Raw genomic sequence first — 22,444 nt, forward strand, 5'->3', positions numbered from 1 at the left:
TTTTTCCCAAACATTTGGCCAGCAGATCCAAAAAAATAAGTATGGATTACCCCCATCCACACAAGCAAGGTAGATGGAGGAATCCTATCTGCTATGCTATTGTATATTGACAGTGGGACTCCTCAGCTGTCAGAATACTATGATTAGTGCTGCAGCTGATGATCAAATTCAACTTTTCCAACATTCCCGTTAAACAGAAGTCGAATGTTAGATCCTCTTCTGTCAAGCGGAAACAGTCATAGGGAACAGCTCATTGCGGCCATTTACCACGTGATTTGACGGAGCGATCACTTGTAAACAACCCGGCATCATGTCATGACGCCTGTTCCTCCCTCCACTCTCTGTACCTATCAGTACAGTGCGAGGGGAGAGATCGGTGACTGCAGCGCTGTGGGCTGGATCTGCAGTGCCCACAGCGCTGCTCACCGACAATTAACCCCCCAATGCCCTGCCAATACCCAGCAATACCCAGCCATAAACTGCCATACCCAGCCATACTCGGTGATACCCAGCCATAAACTGCCATACCCAGCCATACTCGGTAAAACCCAGCCATACACTGCCATACCCAGCCATACTCTGTGATACCCAGCCATACTCTGTGATACCCAGCCATACTCTGTGATACCCAGCCATACTCTGTGATACCCAGCCATACTCTGTGATACCCAGCCATGCTCAGACATGCTTGACTGTACTCGGCCTCTGTATGTGGCCAGGCTGTGGAAGTCTCACACATGTGGTATCGCCGTACTCAGGAGGAGTAGGAGAATCTATTTTGGGGTGTGCATATTTTGGTGAAAATGTGCATAGTATTTAGAAATATTTAGTAGGGATATTAGTGGGGCAAGAAACTAATTTTTAAAATTGTATTCCGTCACACCAGGTGAGCGATGGCATGTTTCCCTTCTACAAGACTTTAACCAATGATGTGTAAGCCCTTGTACACACGGTCAGACATTCCGACAACTAAATCCATCGGATTTTCTCGGACGGATTTTGTCCGACGGATTTTGTCCGACGGATTTTGTCCGACGGATTTTGTCCGACGGATTTTGTCCGACGGATTTTGTCCGAAACTGTTGCATACACACAGTCGGAACAAAGTTGTCAGAAAATCCGATCGTACTTAACGTGGCGACGTTATTTCGTTAGGACGGGACTACGTTCAGGCCAATAGGTTCGGTGTAGGAATTTGATCTGAGCATGCCTGGCACTTTGTCTGATCGGAATTCTCTACACATGATTGGACAAAGTCCGATCGGATCATGTTGTCAGAAAATTTAATAGCCCAGCTGGAAAACTTGGTCCGTCGGATAATCCGTGAGCAACATATATAGATGGATTTTTTTTCCCAAACATTTGGCCAGCAGATCCAAAAAAATAAGTATGGATTACCCCCATCCACACAAGCAAGGTAGATGGAGGAATCCTATCTGCTATGCTATTGTATATTGACAGTGGGACTCCTCAGCTGTCAGAATACTATGATTAGTGCTGCAGCTGATGATCAAATTCAACTTTTCCAACATTCCCGTTAAACAGAAGTCGAATGTTAGATCCTCTTCTGTCAAGCGGAAACAGTCATAGGGAACAGCTCATTGCGGCCATTTACCACGTGATTTGACGGAGCGATCACTTGTAAACAACCCGGCATCATGTCATGACGCCTGTTCCTCCCTCCACTCTCTGTACCTATCAGTACAGTGCGAGGGGAGAGATCGGTGACTGCAGCGCTGTGGGCTGGATCTGCAGTGCCCACAGCGCTGCTCACCGACAATTAACCCCCCAATGCCCTGCCAATACCCAGCAATACCCAGCCATAAACTGCCATACCCAGCCATACTCGGTGATACCCAGCCATAAACTGCCATACCCAGCCATACTCGGTAAAACCCAGCCATACACTGCCATACCCAGCCATACTCTGTGATACCCAGCCATACTCTGTGATACCCAGCCATACTCTGTGATACCCAGCCATACTCTGTGATACCCAGCCATACTCTGTGATACCCAGCCATACTCTGTGATACCCAGCCATGCTCAGACATGCTTGACTGTACTCGGCCTCTGTATGTGGCCAGGCTGTGGAAGTCTCACACATGTGGTATCGCCGTACTCAGGAGGAGTAGGAGAATCTATTTTGGGGTGTGCATATTTTGGTGAAAATGTGCATAGTATTTAGAAATATTTAGTAGGGATATTAGTGGGGCAAGAAACTAATTTTTAAAATTGTATTCCGTCACACCAGGTGAGCGATGGCATGTTTCCCTTCTACAAGACTTTAACCAATGATGTGTAAGCCCTTGTACACACGGTCAGACATTCCGACAACTAAATCCATCGGATTTTCTCGGACGGATTTTGTCCGACGGATTTTGTCCGACGGATTTTGTCCGACGGATTTTGTCCGACGGATTTTGTCCGACGGATTTTGTCCGAAACTGTTGCATACACACAGTCGGAACAAAGTTGTCAGAAAATCCGATCGTACTTAACGTGTCGACGTTATTTCGTTAGGACGGGACTACGTTCAGGCCAATAGGTTCGGTGTAGGAATTTGATCTGAGCATGCCTGGCACTTTGTCTGATCGGAATTCTCTACACATGATTGGACAAAGTCCGATCGGATCATGTTGTCAGAAAATTTAATAGCCCAGCTGGAAAACTTGGTCCGTCGGATAATCCGACGGAAACAGTCTGATGGAGCCCACACACTGTCTGATTATCCGACAACACGGTCCTATCGGACATTGTCCATCGGAGTGTCCGACCGTGTGTACAGGGGCTTATATTTTTCAACTGCTCTACTCCCTGCACAACCAAGGATTGGAGCTTGCAACTTTCAGGCTCAGTTGCAGGCGCGTGGGACAGAAGGACTCGATGTCCAAGCTGATGGCCCGCGATTGTCTTGTACACAGGCAGAACGGGGAAATGCCTATGTAAACAAGGCATTTCCTTGTTCTGACAGGAGACATAACAGGGATCACTGTCATGTCCCAGTAAGCCCCCCCCCCCCCACAGTTAGAAACACTCATAGGGAACACAGGTAACCCCTTGATCGCCCCCTAGTGTTAACCCCTTTCCTGCCAGTGACATTTACATAGTAATCAGTGGCTATTTATAGCTCTGATCGCTGTATACAGTAAATGTCACTGGTCCCAAAAGAGTGTCAAAAGTGTCCGATCAGTCCATCGCAATCACGATAAAGATCGCAGATCACCTTCATTACTAGTAAAAAAAATTATAATAATTAAAATGCCATCAATCTATTCCCTGTTTTGTAGAAGGTATCATTTTCATGCAAACCAATTAACATACGCTTATTGCGATTTATATGTAGAAGAATACGGATCGGCCTAAACTGATAAAGAAATTTGTTTTAAAAAAAATAAATGCAAGATATTTATTATAGCAAAAAGTAAAAAAAAAAATGTTTTATTTTTTTCAAAATTCACACTCATTTTTTGTTTCTAGCGCAAAGAATAAAAACCGCAGAGATGTTCAAATTCCACCAAAAGAAAGCTCTGTGTGAAAAAAAAGGACATCAATTTTGTTTGGGTACAGCGTCACACGACCACACAATTGTCAGTTAAAGCAATCGCAAAAAATGCTCTGGTCATTAAGGGGATAAAACCTTCCGGGGCGGAAAAGTTCTGCAGACACCCATGTATAGCACATTAATGAGCAAAGGTGCACACACAGATCTATTATCACAAGAAACCATGAACTGTGTAATTTAGAATTGCTTAATGGCTTTACAATGTTAATGGCCGGATGTGTACAACATACAGTATATACTATACCGTATGTACCGGAAGAGATGGGGGATGTGTTTCCACCACTGCTAGATCCACCAACATTATTCTTTTCTGGGTCCACTTTTTCTGATGTTTCTCCTAGATTTTCATTCAATGTCCTGAGAATAACAGTTAAGTCCTCTTGTCCTAGCACAAGCTAAAGGGGGGAAAAAAAACACTCGCATTATACAAATTATCTCCCACCATAATTTAACTAGTTTTACAGTCACAAATTATTGTGAACAAGACTCAAAATAAAAAACACTGCTGAAAAACAGTCACACATATTTAAATAATAAAAGGCAAGATTATCATTTCAGTTATTTTGGATAGAAGGCAGCCAAACCATAAAATATGTAAGACTGCAAATTCCTTGTAGCTTTATAGGATACATCATTTATAAAACACAAATGTTAATAGAATTTCTAAACAAATCACACACACACACTCACACACACACACACACTCACACACTTTTATTTTTATTTTTTTGACAGATTTAAAAACACACAACTTTAAACATAAACATAATGTACTGAAAATTATGACACACGAAAAAAAAGCTGCCTTTTAAAGCTAGTAACCACCATGTAGCCAATAGCTGTACATGCTACATCCAGGAAGCTTCCCTAAACGTATGTCAAAATAGTAAAAATGCCCTAATTGCAAGGTAGAATACACTGCATCAGAGGATCAATAATTTCTTATATACTGTATAAGTTGAGTCATATGGGATTTGCTAAAAAACTGGCTCTTCCGGAGAAGGCTGTGAATGCAAATCAGAAAAAGTAATAGGAACTTCTGCAGACACCCATGTATAGCACATTAATGAGCAAAGGTTCACACATAGATCTATTATCACAAGAAACCCCCCCCCCCCCCAAGGAGTGGAGGTACAGTAGCATGTTCAGTATAGAATGCGCTTTTAACCCCTGCAGGTTGACTTTTGCATTAATTGCACAACAGTGCAAATTTTGTCAGCTAAATTATTTTCGGCAACGAAATTAACACTATTTTAATCGACTAAAATAGGACTAAAAAAAGACAATTCAGATGAGTAAAATACGACTAAAACGAAGATGTCATTTTAGTCAAAAGACTAGGACTAAAAACGAAACTTAACAGTGGTTATATATCACAACGGATAAATCAGTTTTTTCAAAACTCAATACTATAAATAATAACATTATACGATTTTTACTCCAGGACTATATAAGGAGTTTGGAAATTCTAGAAAAATTATTAAATAATGAATTACAATTTAACTAAACCCATTCGATTTTAGTCGACTAAATTGTACTGGACATTTTCGTCGACTAAATTGTACTGGACATTTTCGTCGACTAAATTGTACTGGACATTTTCGTCGACTAAATTGTACTGGACATTTTCGTCGACTAAATTGTACTGGACATTTTAGTCGACTAAAATGTACTGGACATTTTAGTCGACTAAAATGTACTGGAGATTTTAGTCGACTAAAATGTAGGCGATTTTAGTCGACTAAAATGTAGGCGATTTTAGTCGACTAAAATGTAGGCGATTTTAGTCGACTAAATGTACTAGAGATTTTAGTTGACTAAAATACGACTAACAAAAAAAATTTTAATTGACTAAAATACAACCAGAACTAAAATGGCCTAATTAGACTATGACTAAGATTCCTTTCACACTGGGGGATTTTTCAGGCGCTTTTGGGTGAAAAATAGCACCTGTAAAGCGACTCCCCTGCAGCCCCAGTGTGAGGGCACGAGTGCTTTCACACTGGGGCGGTGCGCTTGCAGGATGTTAGAAAAAGCCCTGCAAGCAACATCTTTTGGGCAGTGGAGGAGCGTGTATATACACCGTTCCTCCACCACCCCTGCCATTGGAATCAGTGGGTACTGCTGCCGAAGCGCCTGCAAGGTGATTCAGCAGCGGCATTTTGCAGGCGCTATTAACCCTTTATTCGGCCGCTAGCGGGGTTAAAAGGGCCCTGCTAGTGGCCGAAAAGCGATGCTATTACAGCGGTGAAGCTGTAAATCAAAATTTTACATTAAAATCAACACTGTTGCACACAGACCAATAAAACATTTGTAGTAGAAATTAAAGGTATTGTTGATTTACTTGAGGGCTGAGGTTCATGTTGCAGAGCTGTAAAGGACTCCAGGGAGGAAAGCCCTATAATAATAGGGGTCCCAAGTTCTTTGTTGCAGACTTTGTTCCTTTCTAGAAAACCGAGAACTCACTAGCAATCAATGAGTATGGGCTGAAGTGACCCATTGCAGCAGGACTGTCCTCAGTGTGTTGTATGTAAAGACACGTTGCACTGCATAATTGAGAAGATCTATGCACAAAATGAGACAATGCGTTGTGTACTTTTAACTCAAACAGCTGGTGCTGAGGAGGGTCGCAGGTGGCTAGACAGGCACTATAGGCAGGCAATGGAACCAGAAGACCGGATGATCCACGAGGTACCAGAAAAGCAGAAGCTAAAAGGTGGGCTCTAGATTAAAAAAGCTTGGAATTCCATTAGCTGAAAATGGTGTTCTTTGAATGGAAAAGGGGAGATCCCAGCAGCTTTTTAGACCTAGTTTAAAGAGCATTACAGACAACTTCTTTGGACCAGTCAAAATTTAAATATCACCATTTCCTGGAGCTCCACTTTAAGTATTCATCCTGCATTTATCTTTCAAATATGGTAGCAATAGTATAGAAATGTCATGCTGAAACAAGGAAAGTTGTGCCAGTCAACATATGCTATTTCGATGTGTATTTTTTATGAAGGTACATGTTAATTACAGCATATTTTAGCCTTTAAAAGTACTTTTTTAATGAATGGATTATTGTCAAGCAGCGCAACATTCCCCATAACATTGTTTGTATGTATACCTAAACACTTGCATACCTTCCCAATTAACCACCATCTTCTCTTCCCTCAAACTTCTAAGTAGTGGAGCATGCACACTGTGCCCTTTACATACTGTACATTAGGGACAACAAAGGCTCCAGCTGCTGTTAATCAGCAGCTAGAGATGAGGGGAGAGAAGGGAGTAGAAAGCTATTGGGGCTCTCTGCTTCTTTGAATGTAAGATAACAACATCCATAGAAACAACCGGTAGCACACAAGCAAAGGTGCCTCCTTGAGTCTCTGTAATGGGACAGAGCCACCTGAAGTCAGGAAACAGGAATGGGGAAACTTTCAAAGGAGAAATCAAAAGCAACTGCAGGATTCAAAGAGAAATAGACATGAAAACAAGTGCGGAGGTCCACATCGCTATTTTTTTTAATACGGTTTAATAATATACCAACCATATATAATAGTAATAATAATGATTAAAAATATCTGCGTGGATTCTGCAGCCAAAACTTGTAAAAAAGACAGAAATATAATTATCTAATATATTCATCCAGGGGTCTTTTTTTTTAAATATCTGTCAACTTAGAGCACTTCCAATATTTCACAAATGTTATTTAATTAAATTTAGGAATAGGCCAGTTTCATGCTCCCTCCCTTACCCTCAAATTTCAGTGAATAAAACTTACACTCATGGGTTTGAGATGTCCAATGATTTTAATATCAGGAATGTCATTGTACCAGGCTGCAGCCAAATTGCGCTCAATTGTGATGTCCATATTTAAAGGCTGCAGGAGTTCTATTTCTGATATTAATGAACCTTTTTCATATACTGTTCTGTGGAAGAAAATACAATTTGGTCACTCTAAGCTATAGTATTCACAGGTACAAAAAAATATTCCAATGTGAATTTCTATTTTCATCTGCCATTAAATAAGTTTACAAGCGTAAACACTAAAATGTGTTTATACATCTAAAAATGTCACTCTGTCCTGCTATATTTGTTTCACCCATTAAATGTGAAAGCAGTTTTACATAGGTCAGATTAGTTAATATTTTGGGGCCTTGTAGGGTCCCTTCCTCAGAGGGCTTCCTATTCATTCATATGTGCAGCTGATGCTGTAGAAAAACAGACTGATAAAGCGCAGTCCCTTTTTCAGTCTCAAATGTGAGACATCATGGGTCTGTTTCACCAAGGCCCCCAACAGGGCAGTTAAAAAAAAAAAAAAAGTTAAAACAAAAGAAATTAAAGGACTCGTTTGCTCTCAGTCTGCCATGGCTGCGGTTGGTAGGTGGTAAAACACAGTTTAACAATGGGGTTTTTACCACCCACCCCCCTAAACCTTATGTGTGAATGAGCCTTAAGGACTCATTCACACAGTTACTCTGGCCGTGTGAATGAATGTATTGTTCATGCAGTTGGAGCCTGTTACTCTAAGGGGATGCAGAAGATGTACAAAAACAGCCACAGATCCTAATTTAGCAAGTATGCAGGTGTGGGTGAGTGACCGTGAATGCTTACTGTTTTTTTATTGGGGCTGTGCCAGAGCAGCGATGACGTCACTCTCGCGCATGCGCACGGGAGCCGCATCTAACAGCATATTGCCGTTAGCAGCGGCATGCCCAGTGCGCATGCGCCGTAGACAGCGGTGCCTGTCTTTTTGTAAATATCTCCTAAACTTACAGGGTTTATTTCTTGGACCTTAATCTAGGCTTACCTGTAGGTCAAAGTGGTTTGTAAGGGTTTACAACCACTTTAATTAGGTAACTTATACAAGACAGATTGGATCACTACTACAGTTTATCTGTAAGCAAAGCTTTACACATATGCCTATATGCCACATACATCATCTTTGCAAAGTATTGTTATAGTCTTATTGGATATCTTCTTATTGTTACCCAGTTTTCATACATAAAGGTGTAGATTTACTAAAGCCGGAGCACTCAGAATCTGGTGCAGCTATGCATGGTAGCCAATCAGCTTCTAACCTCAGCTGGTTCAGTTAGGGTTTGGCAATAAAACCTGGAAGCTGATAGGTTTCTATGCAGAAGTGAGCCCGATTTTGCGCTCTCCAGCTTTAGTAAATAAACCCCAAAGGAAGATATTTTCAACCTTATTAAAAATAAAGATTTACTGATATTTTCATTGCCTACCTATACAACTTCAGGTTACTCAGTTTGACTGTCATACAGTCAACCACTGGAGGAAGATTACTTCGGATTTTGGGTGTTACCAAAGAGAACGTGTTTTTAACTGTGATGAGACCCAAATCTGCCACTAAAACATCTGAGGATGTAGAAGACTGAGGTACAATCACTACAGGGGCTTTAATGTTGATGTCTAAGTGAAGTCGAAAACTCTGCTGAGCCAGCTCTTTCACGCCACTCGCTGCTTTTTCTGCAGCATGCACTGTTGCATCCGTCAATGCCTCCTTAGCTGCTTGAAAGTTATTCACGAAAGCCTAGAAGCAAATACAAAAATGTTAGAATGGTTGCATTTCAGGCTCAGCTTGAAAAATCAATAAATCTGTAAATCCGCCCCCCCACACACACGCATCTATTCCCACTGACTGAGTTTTTACAGCAAACACTATACTTCAAAATATGAAATTCACAGGCATGTCAAAATTCTTATTATCTCAATCATACAGCACAGGACACAGGATTTGATGCTTAAACCATGGGACAGCCCCAAGCATTAGAGTGGTGGGAAACAAAAACAGACAAGATTGCGGCAACGGGCCCACAGGCGGTCATAGAAGACAGCCTTGAACTCACCCATAATGCAAATCATAAATGTTTGACATGCTTTCAAGGCAGGACATAAAAAGGGAAAATTACATTCCTATAGAAGTAAAAAAAAAAGCCCTTGAGAAGCAGGAAGGACTGGCTTCTGGGATACTTCCAACCCATGTAGCATAAGGAAAGTAGGAGGCCCCCAGGAAGAACAAAAATGGAGTCAAGGCAGAACTATGGCTGTGAGGATTAATGAAAAGAAGAAGGTCCTATTCTTACAAAGGGCCTTATAAGCAAGTAATTTCTTGAGCACTAAAGGAAAGGCACTACTTTTGGGCATGAGCACCAGAGAAAGGACCTATTGGGGCACAGAAAATCCCAATGGCAATGAAGAAGAGTAATTGTTTGCAAAAAGGAATGTACAAGGAAGTAGTGCAAAGACAAGGTGTTAGGGAGAGGATATACGAGGCCTAACCAAGACCAGGGGCTAGGTGTTTTGCAAGTTTCCATATGAAAACTGGGAACATTTTCTAGAACAGGGTTCCCCATCATCTTATTAGGTGAAAACTACCTATAGTTGTTGGTCTAGATGACCAGGCAGAAGCCTTGCTGCCATTTTAGACTTCATGACAAGTCTAAAGGACACAAGCCAGTTGTTTTTTGAAAATATATTTATTAAAGTTTTCACATACAGAAGAAAAAAACCTCAAAAACTAAATAAACCAAAAAGTGAGAAATGTGCGCTACTCAGGCGGGGTGCTGGAGCAAAATGAACACAGGAGTAACTACTGCTTGCATGGATAGCACATGGATTAACAAGGTGTGGTTAGACAGTAACATTACATCAAGCAGGGTTGTATGAAATCAAACAGTAGCACTTATCGAGATCAAAAACTTTTTTACATGTGTCCTTAGAGAGTGGAAGGCTGTTTGCCAAGGTTTTCCAAAAGGAGATAGTGGGGGGAACTTGCTTCTTTCAGTGAAGTGCAATAGCTTTTCTAGCATAGAAAAGAAGGCTAACCAATGTTCTCTCTACAATAGTAGGAATCGGGTTTTCTACCAAACCCATGACACAGATTTCCATGGCAGAAGGTATATTGGTTACTGACACCATGTTGATTACAGTCAACACTTCTGACCAAAATCCGGCGATGACCGAAATGTGACAAAAATCATCCCGGTCGTCATCGTCCAGGTACTGGATATCACGCTGCCACTTAGCTCTAAGGCCAAACAAAGTGGAAAGAGATATTGAAAGTAGGTGGGCATAGAGGTGAGAGGTGGGTCCCTGTGTACAATCTATATGAAGCACTCGTTGAAGGGCTGACTGAATCACTACTAGGGAGGCTTGTGGGAACTGGCTGGAAAAGGCATGGGAGAGCTGCAGATAAAACAAATAATGAGCAGGAAGATTGAAATCAGACGATAATTGTGACCAGGGCTTCAGCATGGCACCAGATGTAATTTGTGAGATGCTCTTTACATTGAATCTGGCCCATGCACTCGGATCAGGTAGCACATAAAAATGGGGCATAGACGGGTTTGACCAGAGCAGAGCAGTAGGTGAAACTATTCCTTCCGGAAGATGTTCACATCAGAGGCCATCTTTCCAGGCACTGATGGTAGTGACCACTGAGGGAATGAGTGGGTATGAAATTTTAGGACCTCTGAACAAAAGAAGTTGCAATGCCTCTAGGGAAGCGAAAACTGCAGCCTCTAGCACGGTGGTATTAGAACGGTCAGATGAGAACAACCAAGCTGCCGTCACCAGCTGGGAGGCTTGTAACGTGAAGGACTAGCACCCCAAAGGAAAGAGGAACAAATTTGGTTGAGACAAGAAAAAAAAAAAGACTTCAGGATCCAAGAGGGGGAGTGGCAAAATGAATACGTGAATTTAGAGAGAATTTTAATTTTAACCACTTGCTTACTGGGCACTTAAACCCCCCTCAGTCCCAGACCAATTTTCAGCTTTCAGCGCTGATGCACTTTGAATGACAATTGCGCGGTCATACAACACTGTACCCAAATGAAATTTTTATCATTTTTTTCCCACAAATAGAGCTTTCTTTTGGTGGTATTTAGTTACAGCTCGGAGTTTTATTTTTTGCTAAACAAACAAAAAAAGATGCAAAAAAAAAAAAAAAAAATCATGTTTTAATAGTTTGTTATAAAATTTTGCAAACGGGTCATTTTTCTCCTTCATTGAAGTGCGCTGATAAGGCGGCACTGATAGGCTGCATTGGTGGGCACTGATGGGCTGCATTGGTGGGCACTGATAGGCTGCACTGGTGGGCACTGATAGGCTGCACTGGTGGGCACTGATAGGCATAGTTAAGGCGGCACCGATGGGCACAGATAAGGCGGCACTGATGGGCAAAGATGGGCACAGATAAGATGGCACGGATGGGTGGCACGGATAAGTGGCACGGATGGGTGGCACGGATGGGCACTGATGGGTGGCACGGATGGGCACTGATGGGTACCACAGATAGATGGGACTGATGGGCACTGATAGGTGGCACTGATAGGTGGCTCTGATAGGTGGCACTGCTGGGCACTGATGGGCGGCACTGCTGGGCACTGATGGGCGGCACTGCTGGGCACTGATGGGCGGCACTGGGGTGCAGCACCTTTGAGGCAGATTGGGTGGCACTGTGGGTGGCACTGTGGGTGGCACTGTGGGCACTATGGGCACAGACGGGGGGCACTTACTTTTACTTTTAGTTAAACTTCAGGATGGCACTGCGGGAGGCAGGTGGGCACTGGCAGGTGGCATGTGGTGCCTTGCATTGCTGGCCGTGATCGGGACTGATGTCCCGATCACGGCCGCCGGTGATCGGCTTTTTTTTTTTCTCCTCGCGCTGTCAGCGCGAGGAGGAATAATAGCCGATTACCGGCTCCGTTCTATCACATGATCAGCTGTCATTGGCTGACAGCTGATCACGTGATAAGGGGTCGGGATCGACCCCTTACACGGATCGGTGATCAGGCGAGTCTCACGGACTCGCCGATCACAGAGCGCGCCGCGCGCGCCCCTCAGGGGGCGCGCAGGCCGCTCGTAACCGGGACGACGTCAATAGACGTAGTCCCGGAAATCTAGGTCCGCGCTAATGCCGTCATTCGGCAATAGCGCGGTACCCAAGTGGTTAAATTAGGTTTGGCCCAAAAAGCGACAACGGCAGCGACTCCAATGCCTTTAGCTTCTGTATGCAACACCAGGGCGAGATTAAAGGGGAGGTAATCCAAGACTCTACAGAAATCTGAACCCCTAAGTATTTGAAGTCTTCTACCCACTGAAGTGGTAGATCTGGAGGGGCCAAACTACAGACTTCGGGGTCAATGAGAAACAGTAGGGACTTAGTCCAGTTAACGCTGAGTAATGCAGCCTGGAGGGAGGGGCTCATATCGCTGAGGAATAGCAGAAGGGCATCCACAAATAGGGCAACCCTCTCCTCCAGCCAGCCAATAAAGCCAGCCCTTTAATTGCAGAGGAAGTGTGAAATGCTTCCACTACTGGTTTGAATTGCTATGGCAAAAAGGGCTGGAGAGAGAGGGCATCCCTGGCGGGTACATCTATGGTGACGGAAAGGAACTGTCAAACCACCACCCAACCTGAGGCCGTTGGGCTACTATATAGGCCATTTTATAAATAGTAAAGGGAAATTCATTTGTCCAAGTACTTCCCACAAGAAAGGCCACTCAATAGTATCAAAAGCCTTCTCGATGTCTAGGGAGACCACCACTCTAGATCCCATATTTAACTGCTGTACGTGAATATCGGTAAACTGATGAAGATTTATGTTGTTGGCTTTACGAGCCATAAAACCCGTTTGGTCTAGGTCTATTATCATTGGTAGCATCTTTTGCAGCTTTAGGGTTAAGAGTTTACTTAACATTTTGAAATCATTGTTTAACAAAGCAATTAGCCTGTATAAGGAGCATATACTGGGGTCTTTGAGCAGTTTGTATATAAGGATTTTATGAGCATGACAGAGGGAGAGAGAGCCCCCTCAGCCAAGCAGTGGTTAAATAATGCAGCTAAGAGGGGGCCAAAAGATTGCAGTGGGTCTTGTAAAAATCTATAGGGAGCCCATCAAGACATGGGGCTTTCCCCACAGGGAATGACTGGATGGCCACAGCAATCTCATCAGGTGTGACGGGGCATACTAGAGCCTGCCTTTCCTTGTCAGATAACCACCCAAGGCAAAGTTGGTCTAATAAAAGAGGCTAGTGATTGGGTGGAGGGGTGAAATCTTGCAGAAGAGTGGAAGTATATAAAGTATTGTAGTAATGGCCAAAGGTCTCACGTATATCCTCACGTGTGGAGACCTTGTTCCCTCTGGGAAGTTGTATCTCTGAGATAGAGGTAAGGGACTTGTCATGTTGAGCTAATTAGCGATCGTTCTTGTCACCCTGTTCAAAGGAGGATTGTTTGGTCCTGTACTGCTCTAGATGGGTCAGTTTGTGTAAGTGTAAATTCAGCTCTCTGGGCTGCTTGCAAATGAATGAAATTGTCGGTATCTGGATTATCATTCTAGACCTCTGACCGATCTGCCACTGATTTCTGGAGAGACTTAGGCGCCTTGAGATCTTCATGGATTGTGGAGATAGAAGATATATATTAGACTCTAGTGAAAGCCTTAAAAGGCATCCCATGTGGTTTCTGGGAAGGAGGACCCCTGCTTGACATCCCAGTATTTGGACAATATGGAGGGCATGTTATCTACAATCTCTGAATGAGAGGTCCAATGTGGGGCCAAACGCCATAGGGATGCATTGCGAGAGGCGGAGTTGCACAGAAGCAGCTCCTAGGTGACCAGATAAACCATTAGGTAAGTACGTGGCCTCTTGAACATTTGTCGAAAGAGAGGGGTTGGCAAACCCAAGGTCAATACAAGAATAACAAGAATAAGAGCGGGAGGTCAGGTGTTTCCATCTCCAGACCTTGGTGAGGCTTGCCCCCAAGCCTGGAGGTCACCAGTTACTGTAGATCAATTTGCAGAAAAAGTTAATACTGTTTCCATTCGAAAGTTGTCAGAACACACAGCCCAGCTCAGCTTTTTGCATATGGGGCTGTGTAGATGCAGACTGGTTAGGATGCCCATGTTGACCTATGTCCACAGCTAAAAGTACCTAGGATAGGCACAGGAGTATCAAACCTGGAAAATGGAGCAATGGAAGAAGGTGGCCTGGTCTGATAAATCACATTTTCTTTTACATCATGTGAATGGCCAGGTGCATATGCATCACTTTCCTGGGGAAGAGATGGCACCAGAATGTACTATGAGAAGAAGACAAGCTGGCAGGGGACAGTGATCTGCTATTGAAGGCTTGATACCAGATACCACAGTATACCTTCAGAGGTCTAGTGAAGTCCATGACCCAATGTGCCAGGGCTGTTTTGGTGGCAAAAGAGAGACCTACTCAATATCAGGTAGGTGAGCATGATGTTATGGCTGATTGGTGTATAAATAGGTTTTGTGGTTTTTATTGCAGCTCTGAGTACTGGGCACAATTAAGAAAAACACAACAACCTTATTTTAGTGAATTCGGCTTTTGGGACTGCAATAATGGGAGCAGATCATGATTTTCCCAGAAAAGTATTTTACAAAATAGCCACAGGCCAACAATACAGTACAAATGTGCTCTATGGTAATCACATGTAATCCAGTTCATAAATCTGTCTGCATGGAATTACACAAAACTGAGGACAAAGTAGACCAGGTGGACTTTCTGGATGTATCACAAAATGTCAGTGATAGCATTGTCAATTAACAGACTGCATAAACGTGTATTAAAATAAAAAATGCATATTTACCAATATTGCTGAAACAAATTTGTTGACAAAGATTACTTGTATGCAACCAACTGTTAGTGTGATTTCGCTATCCACTACACCCATATTGGTGTATGCATCCCCTTCAGTAGCACCAACAAAGGAGACCATCTTAAAATTGAAGACTTCATGTCCAATGATGTAAACAGCCTACATTAGTGACAAAAAGAATTGTAAAAAAAAAAAAATCATCAGTTTTGCAAAACATAACCACATTTCTTGTGTGGAAAAGAAATCCAAACAACTGCAATGTTCTGCTACAGCATATCACACTGTTTTTATGCATTGTAAAAGTTTGGCTAACATAACACATATGACGTGAAACAAAGACCTTTGACAGATGGCACTTTACAGTAGAGAGAATAAACCACTGCATGTTCTTTTCTTTACTGGATTCAGTAGGTTTGCATACATATGAGTGCTTTACCAAATCACTATAGATTTGTGTCAATTTCAGCATACAACTCTTGGGAGAAAGCTCAGCACTTAAAGTGATTGTAAAGTAATTTTTTTTCCTCTAAAAATAACAAACATGTTATACTTACCTGCTGTGTTGCAGTGGATTTGCACAGAGCAGCCCGGATCCTACTCTTCTTGGGTCCCTCTTCTGCGATCCTGGCTCCTCCCTCCTGTTCAGTGCCCCCAGAGCAAGCAGCTTGCTATGGACGTTAGGAAAAGTCCTGCAAGCAGCATCTTTGGAGCTGTTTGGGAGCGCTGTATACAGAACACCCTGCCCACTGAAATAAATGGCCAGCCTGAAAAGCCCTTTGGAAACACCGCAACATGGGTGCTTTAAACCCCTTCTTCAGCCGCTAGTGGCGATTAAAAGTGCCCCGCTATCAGCCAAAAAGTTCCACTTAAAGTAAAGTGCCACTAAAAAGAGCAGTGCTTTACAGCTAATGCTCGGCGGTGTGAAAGGGGTCTAATAGTACACATAAAGCTTCTGGTTTGCAGGCCTAACAAGTAGAGCAACATGTATAAACCCTTGTTTAAAAGCATGGATCACAAATGATTAGCAAGAGAAAGTTAAACAGAACAGACAATGCAAAAACCTGACTACTGGCGGTGCTAAGGCCCAAATGTGGGTCTACCACCAAATAAAAGGGGAAAAGAACATGGTCCAGTGAAAAGGCATATAGAAAAACCCCCAAAGCCTCATACGAGTAAAAACACATATTCTCTGTTTAATAATGAACCTAGCAAAAACGAAATGTGCATGCTGTTAGCATGATCAGCATTACTAAATATGGAATTTCTGCCTCTCAGGACCTGGGCTTCAACAGTGACAGCTTCCTGGTGGGCTCACACACGTGGGTTCAAGATCCTAGTCCAAACATTGATCCAGATATCTAATGCCTGCAGTACCTCTGAGACATAAAACTCACAGAACTGGGTTGAACATCCTTGGAACCCAAGACAAGGTCAAATGGTTGCCAAAAACAGGAAATTTTGACACTGCAGAGAAATGGGAAGGCACAAAGTAAAGAATTGGGCAGAGGACAGAGGTTAAACTATTTTGTAGCCCATTCTAGAGTCGGCTATTTAAGCTTCCAAAATCTTCACAAACATCTACTATAAAACTCCTTGCCTTCAGGGCTGGTTCACACTAGCTGTTGCATTGCAGCACAGTGATTCGTGTGCAGTGTGAAAAAGTACAGTATGCAGTATCCTAACATACCAAAAATACTTTTTGTGCCACACTCAACACACACTCACTGTGGTCAACACAATAAATAAGCTCTCAATGCCAGCCACTAACACTTTCTGCTTTTGACCTGGACCAGTCAGTCAAGGTCTGAGAATGAGAGCTACACACAGCGCTGGATCGGGGAGTGATCCCACATAGTAAGCAGCTTGCTATGGTGGGCACTCGGCAGGGGGGAGGAGCCAGATGTGCCAGCAGGGGACCAGGGAAGAGGAGGGGGGCTGGTCTGTGCAAAACCACTGCACAGAGCAGGTAAGCATGACATGTTTGTTATTAAAAAAAAAAATGTTTTACAATCACTTTAAGACACCCATGATCAATACAGGTCCCTCCCTCTACAAATGCCACAAAAAATACTGTTGACTTAGCTTGTAAAAAAATAAATTTACTTATTATTAGGGTAAAAACTATTTTACAAAATCGGGATATCTTGGGTAAATAAAAATGCTAAAATGAAAAGACAATGCCTTTTTAAAGGTGGCACTATAAAATGGTCTAACTTGTAATTGTACTGATGATTCCAACAAGATGGATTCCTATGATAAGCAGCTGCCCACATAGTTAGATATATTATTATACAGGATTTATATAGCGCCAACAGTTTGCGGCGCGCTTTACAACATGGGGCAGGCAGTACAGTTACAATACAATTCAATACAGGAGGGATCAGAGGGCACTGCTCGATAGAGCTTACAATCTAGAGATATATATATAAAATGCCAAGGAACTAAAGTGAAACTTTAACTAAAAAAAAAAAAGCAAAACAGGCAGAATTATTAACGCAGAAAAGACATACTATGAGGTTGATGATTTATTAAAGGCAGTTGCACTAGATCCGAGGGGAAGCTCTGCTGGTTTCTATCATGCAATCATGTACAAGCAAAAATGCTGTATTTTCCTTGCATGTTCCCCTCAGATCTAGAGCAACCGCACTTGCAGTGCACAGACTATTTGCCTTTAGTAAATCATCCCTATTGCCTCTTCTCCATTAAAGTTACTTACCTGCATGTCCACACTGTACACAGAGCTGCACATGCACAAAACTAAGTGTAGAATTTCAGCAATGCCAAGATGAACTCTCGTGTAAGTGTGGGAGTGATGTAATCTTAGCCCCGCCAATGGAAACAGCCAAGGGATCGTCACCCACAGCTGCTGGGCTGAAGATGTCAGTGGCCAGCAGGCAGCACCAAAACATTGCAGTGCTAAACAGAAGGCGAGTATAGCTTTTCTTTAATACAATAGTCCAATCTTTAAAAAAACATTTTTTAAAGTTACAGAAATCTATTTTATTATATCAACACTGTTATTCTGGATGTGAGCCACGCTGCTGGCATTTTTATCTGAACTGACCATGTGACCAAAGCACAACTATTCAAAAATGTCCTCAACTTTTCAGCATGGAATAAGACCATAGTAGATACATACATATGCACATAAACAAATACTAAAAAAATGCACCTTTTTATATAGGGCACCACTGTCGGAATCTAGGATTGCAATGTTTTTCAATTTTGCCAGAATTTCAGTGGATTTCTTCTTCATTGTCACTTTTGCATCAAGCCCTAAAATTAGAAAGTGACTGTTTTAATTGCAATCTATTTGAAAATTATTTTGTAGAAGTGATTAGTTATGGCAGACAGTAGGACTGGATACAATACAATCATAAAAAATGAACTACACCTCTTTAAATGGATTGACTTTTTCAAAAATTTTCCTTTTTAATGTTTACTCAACAAACTTATCAGAGTGTGAAGTATATCCTATGCAACACTGGTGTTGCTCCCTTTAGCAGAAATTTCTTGTAAGCATTCTCTGGCCACCAACCTCTGACAGTGACATGCAAATTTCCTTCAGTTGCAAGTTGTTTTTGGGTTTCCTTGCATGAACTGCCCATTTCAAAATATATGCACACAATTTCCAAAGAAATCAAATCAGAGCTTCGACAAGGGCAGTCTATCACCCTTTATTTTTTCCTTTTTGAGCCATCCCTTGGTGGATTTTCTAGTGTGCTTCAGATAGTTATTTTGAAAGACTAAGTTATGGTTCAACTAACTTTTGGACGAATGGCTTCACCTTCTCATTAAGCACACTTTCATATGATTAAGAATGTATAATTCACTTGATAGCTGCAAGCTGCCCAGATCCTGAAGCAGTAAAGCATTACCAAGTCATAACATTTCCACCATCATGCTTTATAATTGTTATGAGGTTCTCCTACTCAAATACAATGATCAAACAGCCATCTTTGGTTAATTAGTCTTCAGTACATTCCTTCAAAAGGCGTTGTTTTTGATTATACTGTACATTGTCTTAAAAAGTATTCATACCTTAACATTTTCCACGTTTTGTCATGTTACAACCAAAAATGTAAATGCATTGTATGTATTAGACCCACACAAAGAGGCATACAATTGTGAAGTGTAAGGAAAATGATAAATATTTTTTACATTTTTTTACAAATAAGTGTGTGAAAAGTGTGGAATGCATTTGAATTCAGCCCCCGAGTCAATACTTTGTAGAACCACCTTTTGCTGCAATCACAGCTGCAAGTCTTTTTCAGGATGTCTCCACCAGCTTTGCACATCTAGAAAGAACTTTTTGCCCATTCTTCTCTGCAAAATAGCTCAAGCGCTGTAAGATTGGATGGAGAGCGTCTAAAGAGCAATTTTCAAGTCTTGCCACAGATTCTCAATTGGATTTAGGTCTGGAACTTGACTGGGCCATTCTAACACATGAACATACTTTGATCTAAACCATTTTATTGTAGCTCTGACTGTATGTTTAGGGTCGTTGTCCTGCTGGAAGGTGAATTTCTGCCCCAGCCTCAAGTCTTTTGCAGACTCCAACAGGTTTTCTTCTAAGATTGCCCTGTAGTTGGCTCCATCCATCTTTCCATCAACTCTGACCAGATTCCCTGTCCCTGCTGAAGAAAAGCATCCCCACAACATGATGCTGTCACCACCATGTTTCACGGTTGGGATGGTATGTTCAGGGTGATGTGCAGTGTTAGTTTTTTGTCACACATAGCATTTTCATTTTAGGCCAAAAAGTTCCACTTTGGTCTCATCTGACCAGAGCACCTTCTTCCACATGTTTGCTGTGTCCCCCACGTGGCTTCCCACAAACTGTAAAAACGACTTCTAATGGCTTTCATCTTGCCACCCTTCCATAAAAGGACAGATTTGTGGAGAGCATGACTAATCGTTGTCCTGTGGACAGATTCTACCACCTGAGCTGTGGTTCTCTGCTGTTCTTCAATGGGTCTCTTAGCTGCTTCTCTGATTAATGCTCTCCTTGCCCGACCTGTCAGTTTAGGTGGATGGCCATGTCTTGGTAGGTTTGCAGTTCTGCCATACGCTTTCCATTTTTGGATGATGAATTGAACAGGGCATCAAGAGATGTTTAAAGCAGGGCAAGGTTATAAAAAAAATCTCAAGTTTTGAACTTCTCCACATCTTTATCCCTGACGTGTCTGGTGTGTTCCTTGGCGTTCATAATGCAGTTTGTTCTCTAAGGTTCTATAACAAACCTGAGGGTTTCACATAACAGTTGTATTTATGCAGAGATTAAATTACACACAGGTGGACTCTATTTACTAATTAGGTCACTTAAGAAGGCAGTTGGTTCCACTAGTTTTTAGTTAGGGGTAGCAGAGTAAAGGGGGCTGAATACAAATGCACACCACACTTTCCAGATATTGGTAAAAAAAAAATTGAAAACCATTTATCATTTTCCTTCCACTTCACAATTATATGCCACTTTGCGTTAGTCTATCACATAAAATCCCAATAAAATACATTTATGTTTTTGGTTGCAACATGACAAAATGTGGAAAATGTCAAGGGGTATGAATACTTTTTTTAAGGCACTGTATGTTCAATGGCAAGCTGTAACCTTGCTTCAATGTTCTTTTAGGCAGAAAAGGTTTTTTTTAACACACCTTTGGTTGAAGTGGTGCAATTTCTGTTTGAATGTAGATGCATGAACTTTGACCTCAACTGTTGCAAGAGTTACCCAAACACCCCACAGTTTTTAGAGATTTCTTTTAGCATCAAATGGTCAGCTCTTTGGCTGAATATGCTGGGCTGGCCTGTCCTGGGCAAGTTAACAGTTGTTTGAAATCTATGACACTTATTTTCCTTACCGTAGAATAATTGACTTCAAATCATTTGGTAATCTTTTTAAATCTCCTGCAAGGCATACATCATTTTCTCTCTGAGGGCCTATTTGATCTTGGCATGATGACACCACACATGATCACAGCAAAAACAAACACCAGAATCTAGAAGTCTGAGGTTTGAATAAGACAGATTCCACCTGCACACTTCCTTGAAGTTCTAATTATTGGAATGTAATCTGGAACACCCGATTCCAATTTCATGGATTTAAAGTGGCAGTAAATGTTAGCCCTTGTACACACGGTCAGAGATTCCGACGGAATGTGTCCTATCGGACCGGTTTGTCGGATAATCCGACTGTGTGTGGTATGCATCGGAATGTTTTAGTCGGAATATCCGTCGGACCCAATTTTCCAACTTGTTGGAAATATTTTCCGACCAACTGGTTCGATCGGACATACTCCAATCATGTGTAGAGAATTTTGATCGGACAAAGTGCCACGCATGCTCAGATAAAATTCCTACATCAAAGCTATTGGCTACTAGCCTGAATGTAGTCCCATCGTAACGAAATTACGTCATCACGTTCTGAAAGATCGGATTTTTCTACAACTTAGTCCGACCGTGTGTATGCAACAGTTTCGGACAAGATCCGACGGACAAAATCAGACGGATTTGGTTGTCGAAATCTCCGACCGTGTGTACAGGGGCTTAGAGTGTACTTACTTTTTCCATTTGACAAATCTGCAGTTTTGCAGGTTATGAAAATGAATACACCACCAATTTTATGCATCATTTGTTAGAACTGGAGCCACAGTAGCATGTTACATCTTGAATAGGTAGAATGTTATGAAAGGTCAACTTATCTTTTAAGTATATATTTTAAATGGTTTACCAACAAGGTAGAGTTCATATATATATATATATATATATATATATATATATATATATATATATATATATATATATATATATATAAAGCTAGCTTATACACCCTGATGTCAGATTCACAACTGTTTCACTAAACCAAATGTGAAATGTTACCTTCGATGCTTATTTCTGAAATTTGACATTTCTGCTCACGGATAAAAACCCGAAGGCAAGACAACTCAGCATATACGTAAAGATTAATAACCTCATCATATTTCGACTTCTTCAGTACTGGAAAAAGATAAAGCATACATTATATAATATATGAAACATACACAGCAATACAAGGCAGGTGCCTTTTAAGACATAACTTTCACCTGTAAATAAAATTTCAGATCTGTATAGCTACTAACAAGGTAAATCATAAGCTTTTCTGTTATACAGTGCCTTGCAAAAAGTATTCATCTTTTTACCCATTTTTTACATTGCAGCCTTTAGTTCAAAGTTTTTTTTAATATGAATTGAATGTGATGAATCAGA

At 41.7% G+C, this 22,444-nt stretch overlaps 1 protein-coding gene across 2 annotated transcripts in view; it reads right to left on the reverse strand.

Annotated features, from left to right (window-relative positions):
* The window catches only part of VPS13A (vacuolar protein sorting 13 homolog A), a 327,166-nt gene that overhangs the window by 192,720 nt on the left and 112,002 nt on the right, over window positions 1-22,444 (reverse strand). The window contains exons 30-35 of one of the 2 annotated variants that reach the window (XM_077474893.1): window positions 22,079-22,195; window positions 18,375-18,478; window positions 15,194-15,361; window positions 8,794-9,101; window positions 7,329-7,476; window positions 3,819-3,960 (exon numbers count right to left, since the gene is read on the reverse strand). In XM_077474893.1, the coding sequence (XP_077331019.1) occupies window positions 3,819-3,960; window positions 7,329-7,476; window positions 8,794-9,101; window positions 15,194-15,361; window positions 18,375-18,478; window positions 22,079-22,195 (987 nt within the window). Of the gene's footprint in view, window positions 1-3,809; window positions 3,961-7,328; window positions 7,477-8,793; window positions 9,102-15,193; window positions 15,362-18,374; window positions 18,479-22,078; window positions 22,196-22,444 lie in introns of both variants that reach the window. The other variant, XM_077474892.1, reaches the window with a different exon arrangement.

This window comes from Lithobates pipiens, unplaced genomic scaffold, assembly GCF_037356315.1.
Source record: "Lithobates pipiens isolate NorthernLeopardFrog02 unplaced genomic scaffold, aLitPip1_a1.2 Scaffold_13, whole genome shotgun sequence".
Classification (NCBI taxonomy): Eukaryota; Metazoa; Chordata; class Amphibia; order Anura; family Ranidae; genus Lithobates; species Lithobates pipiens.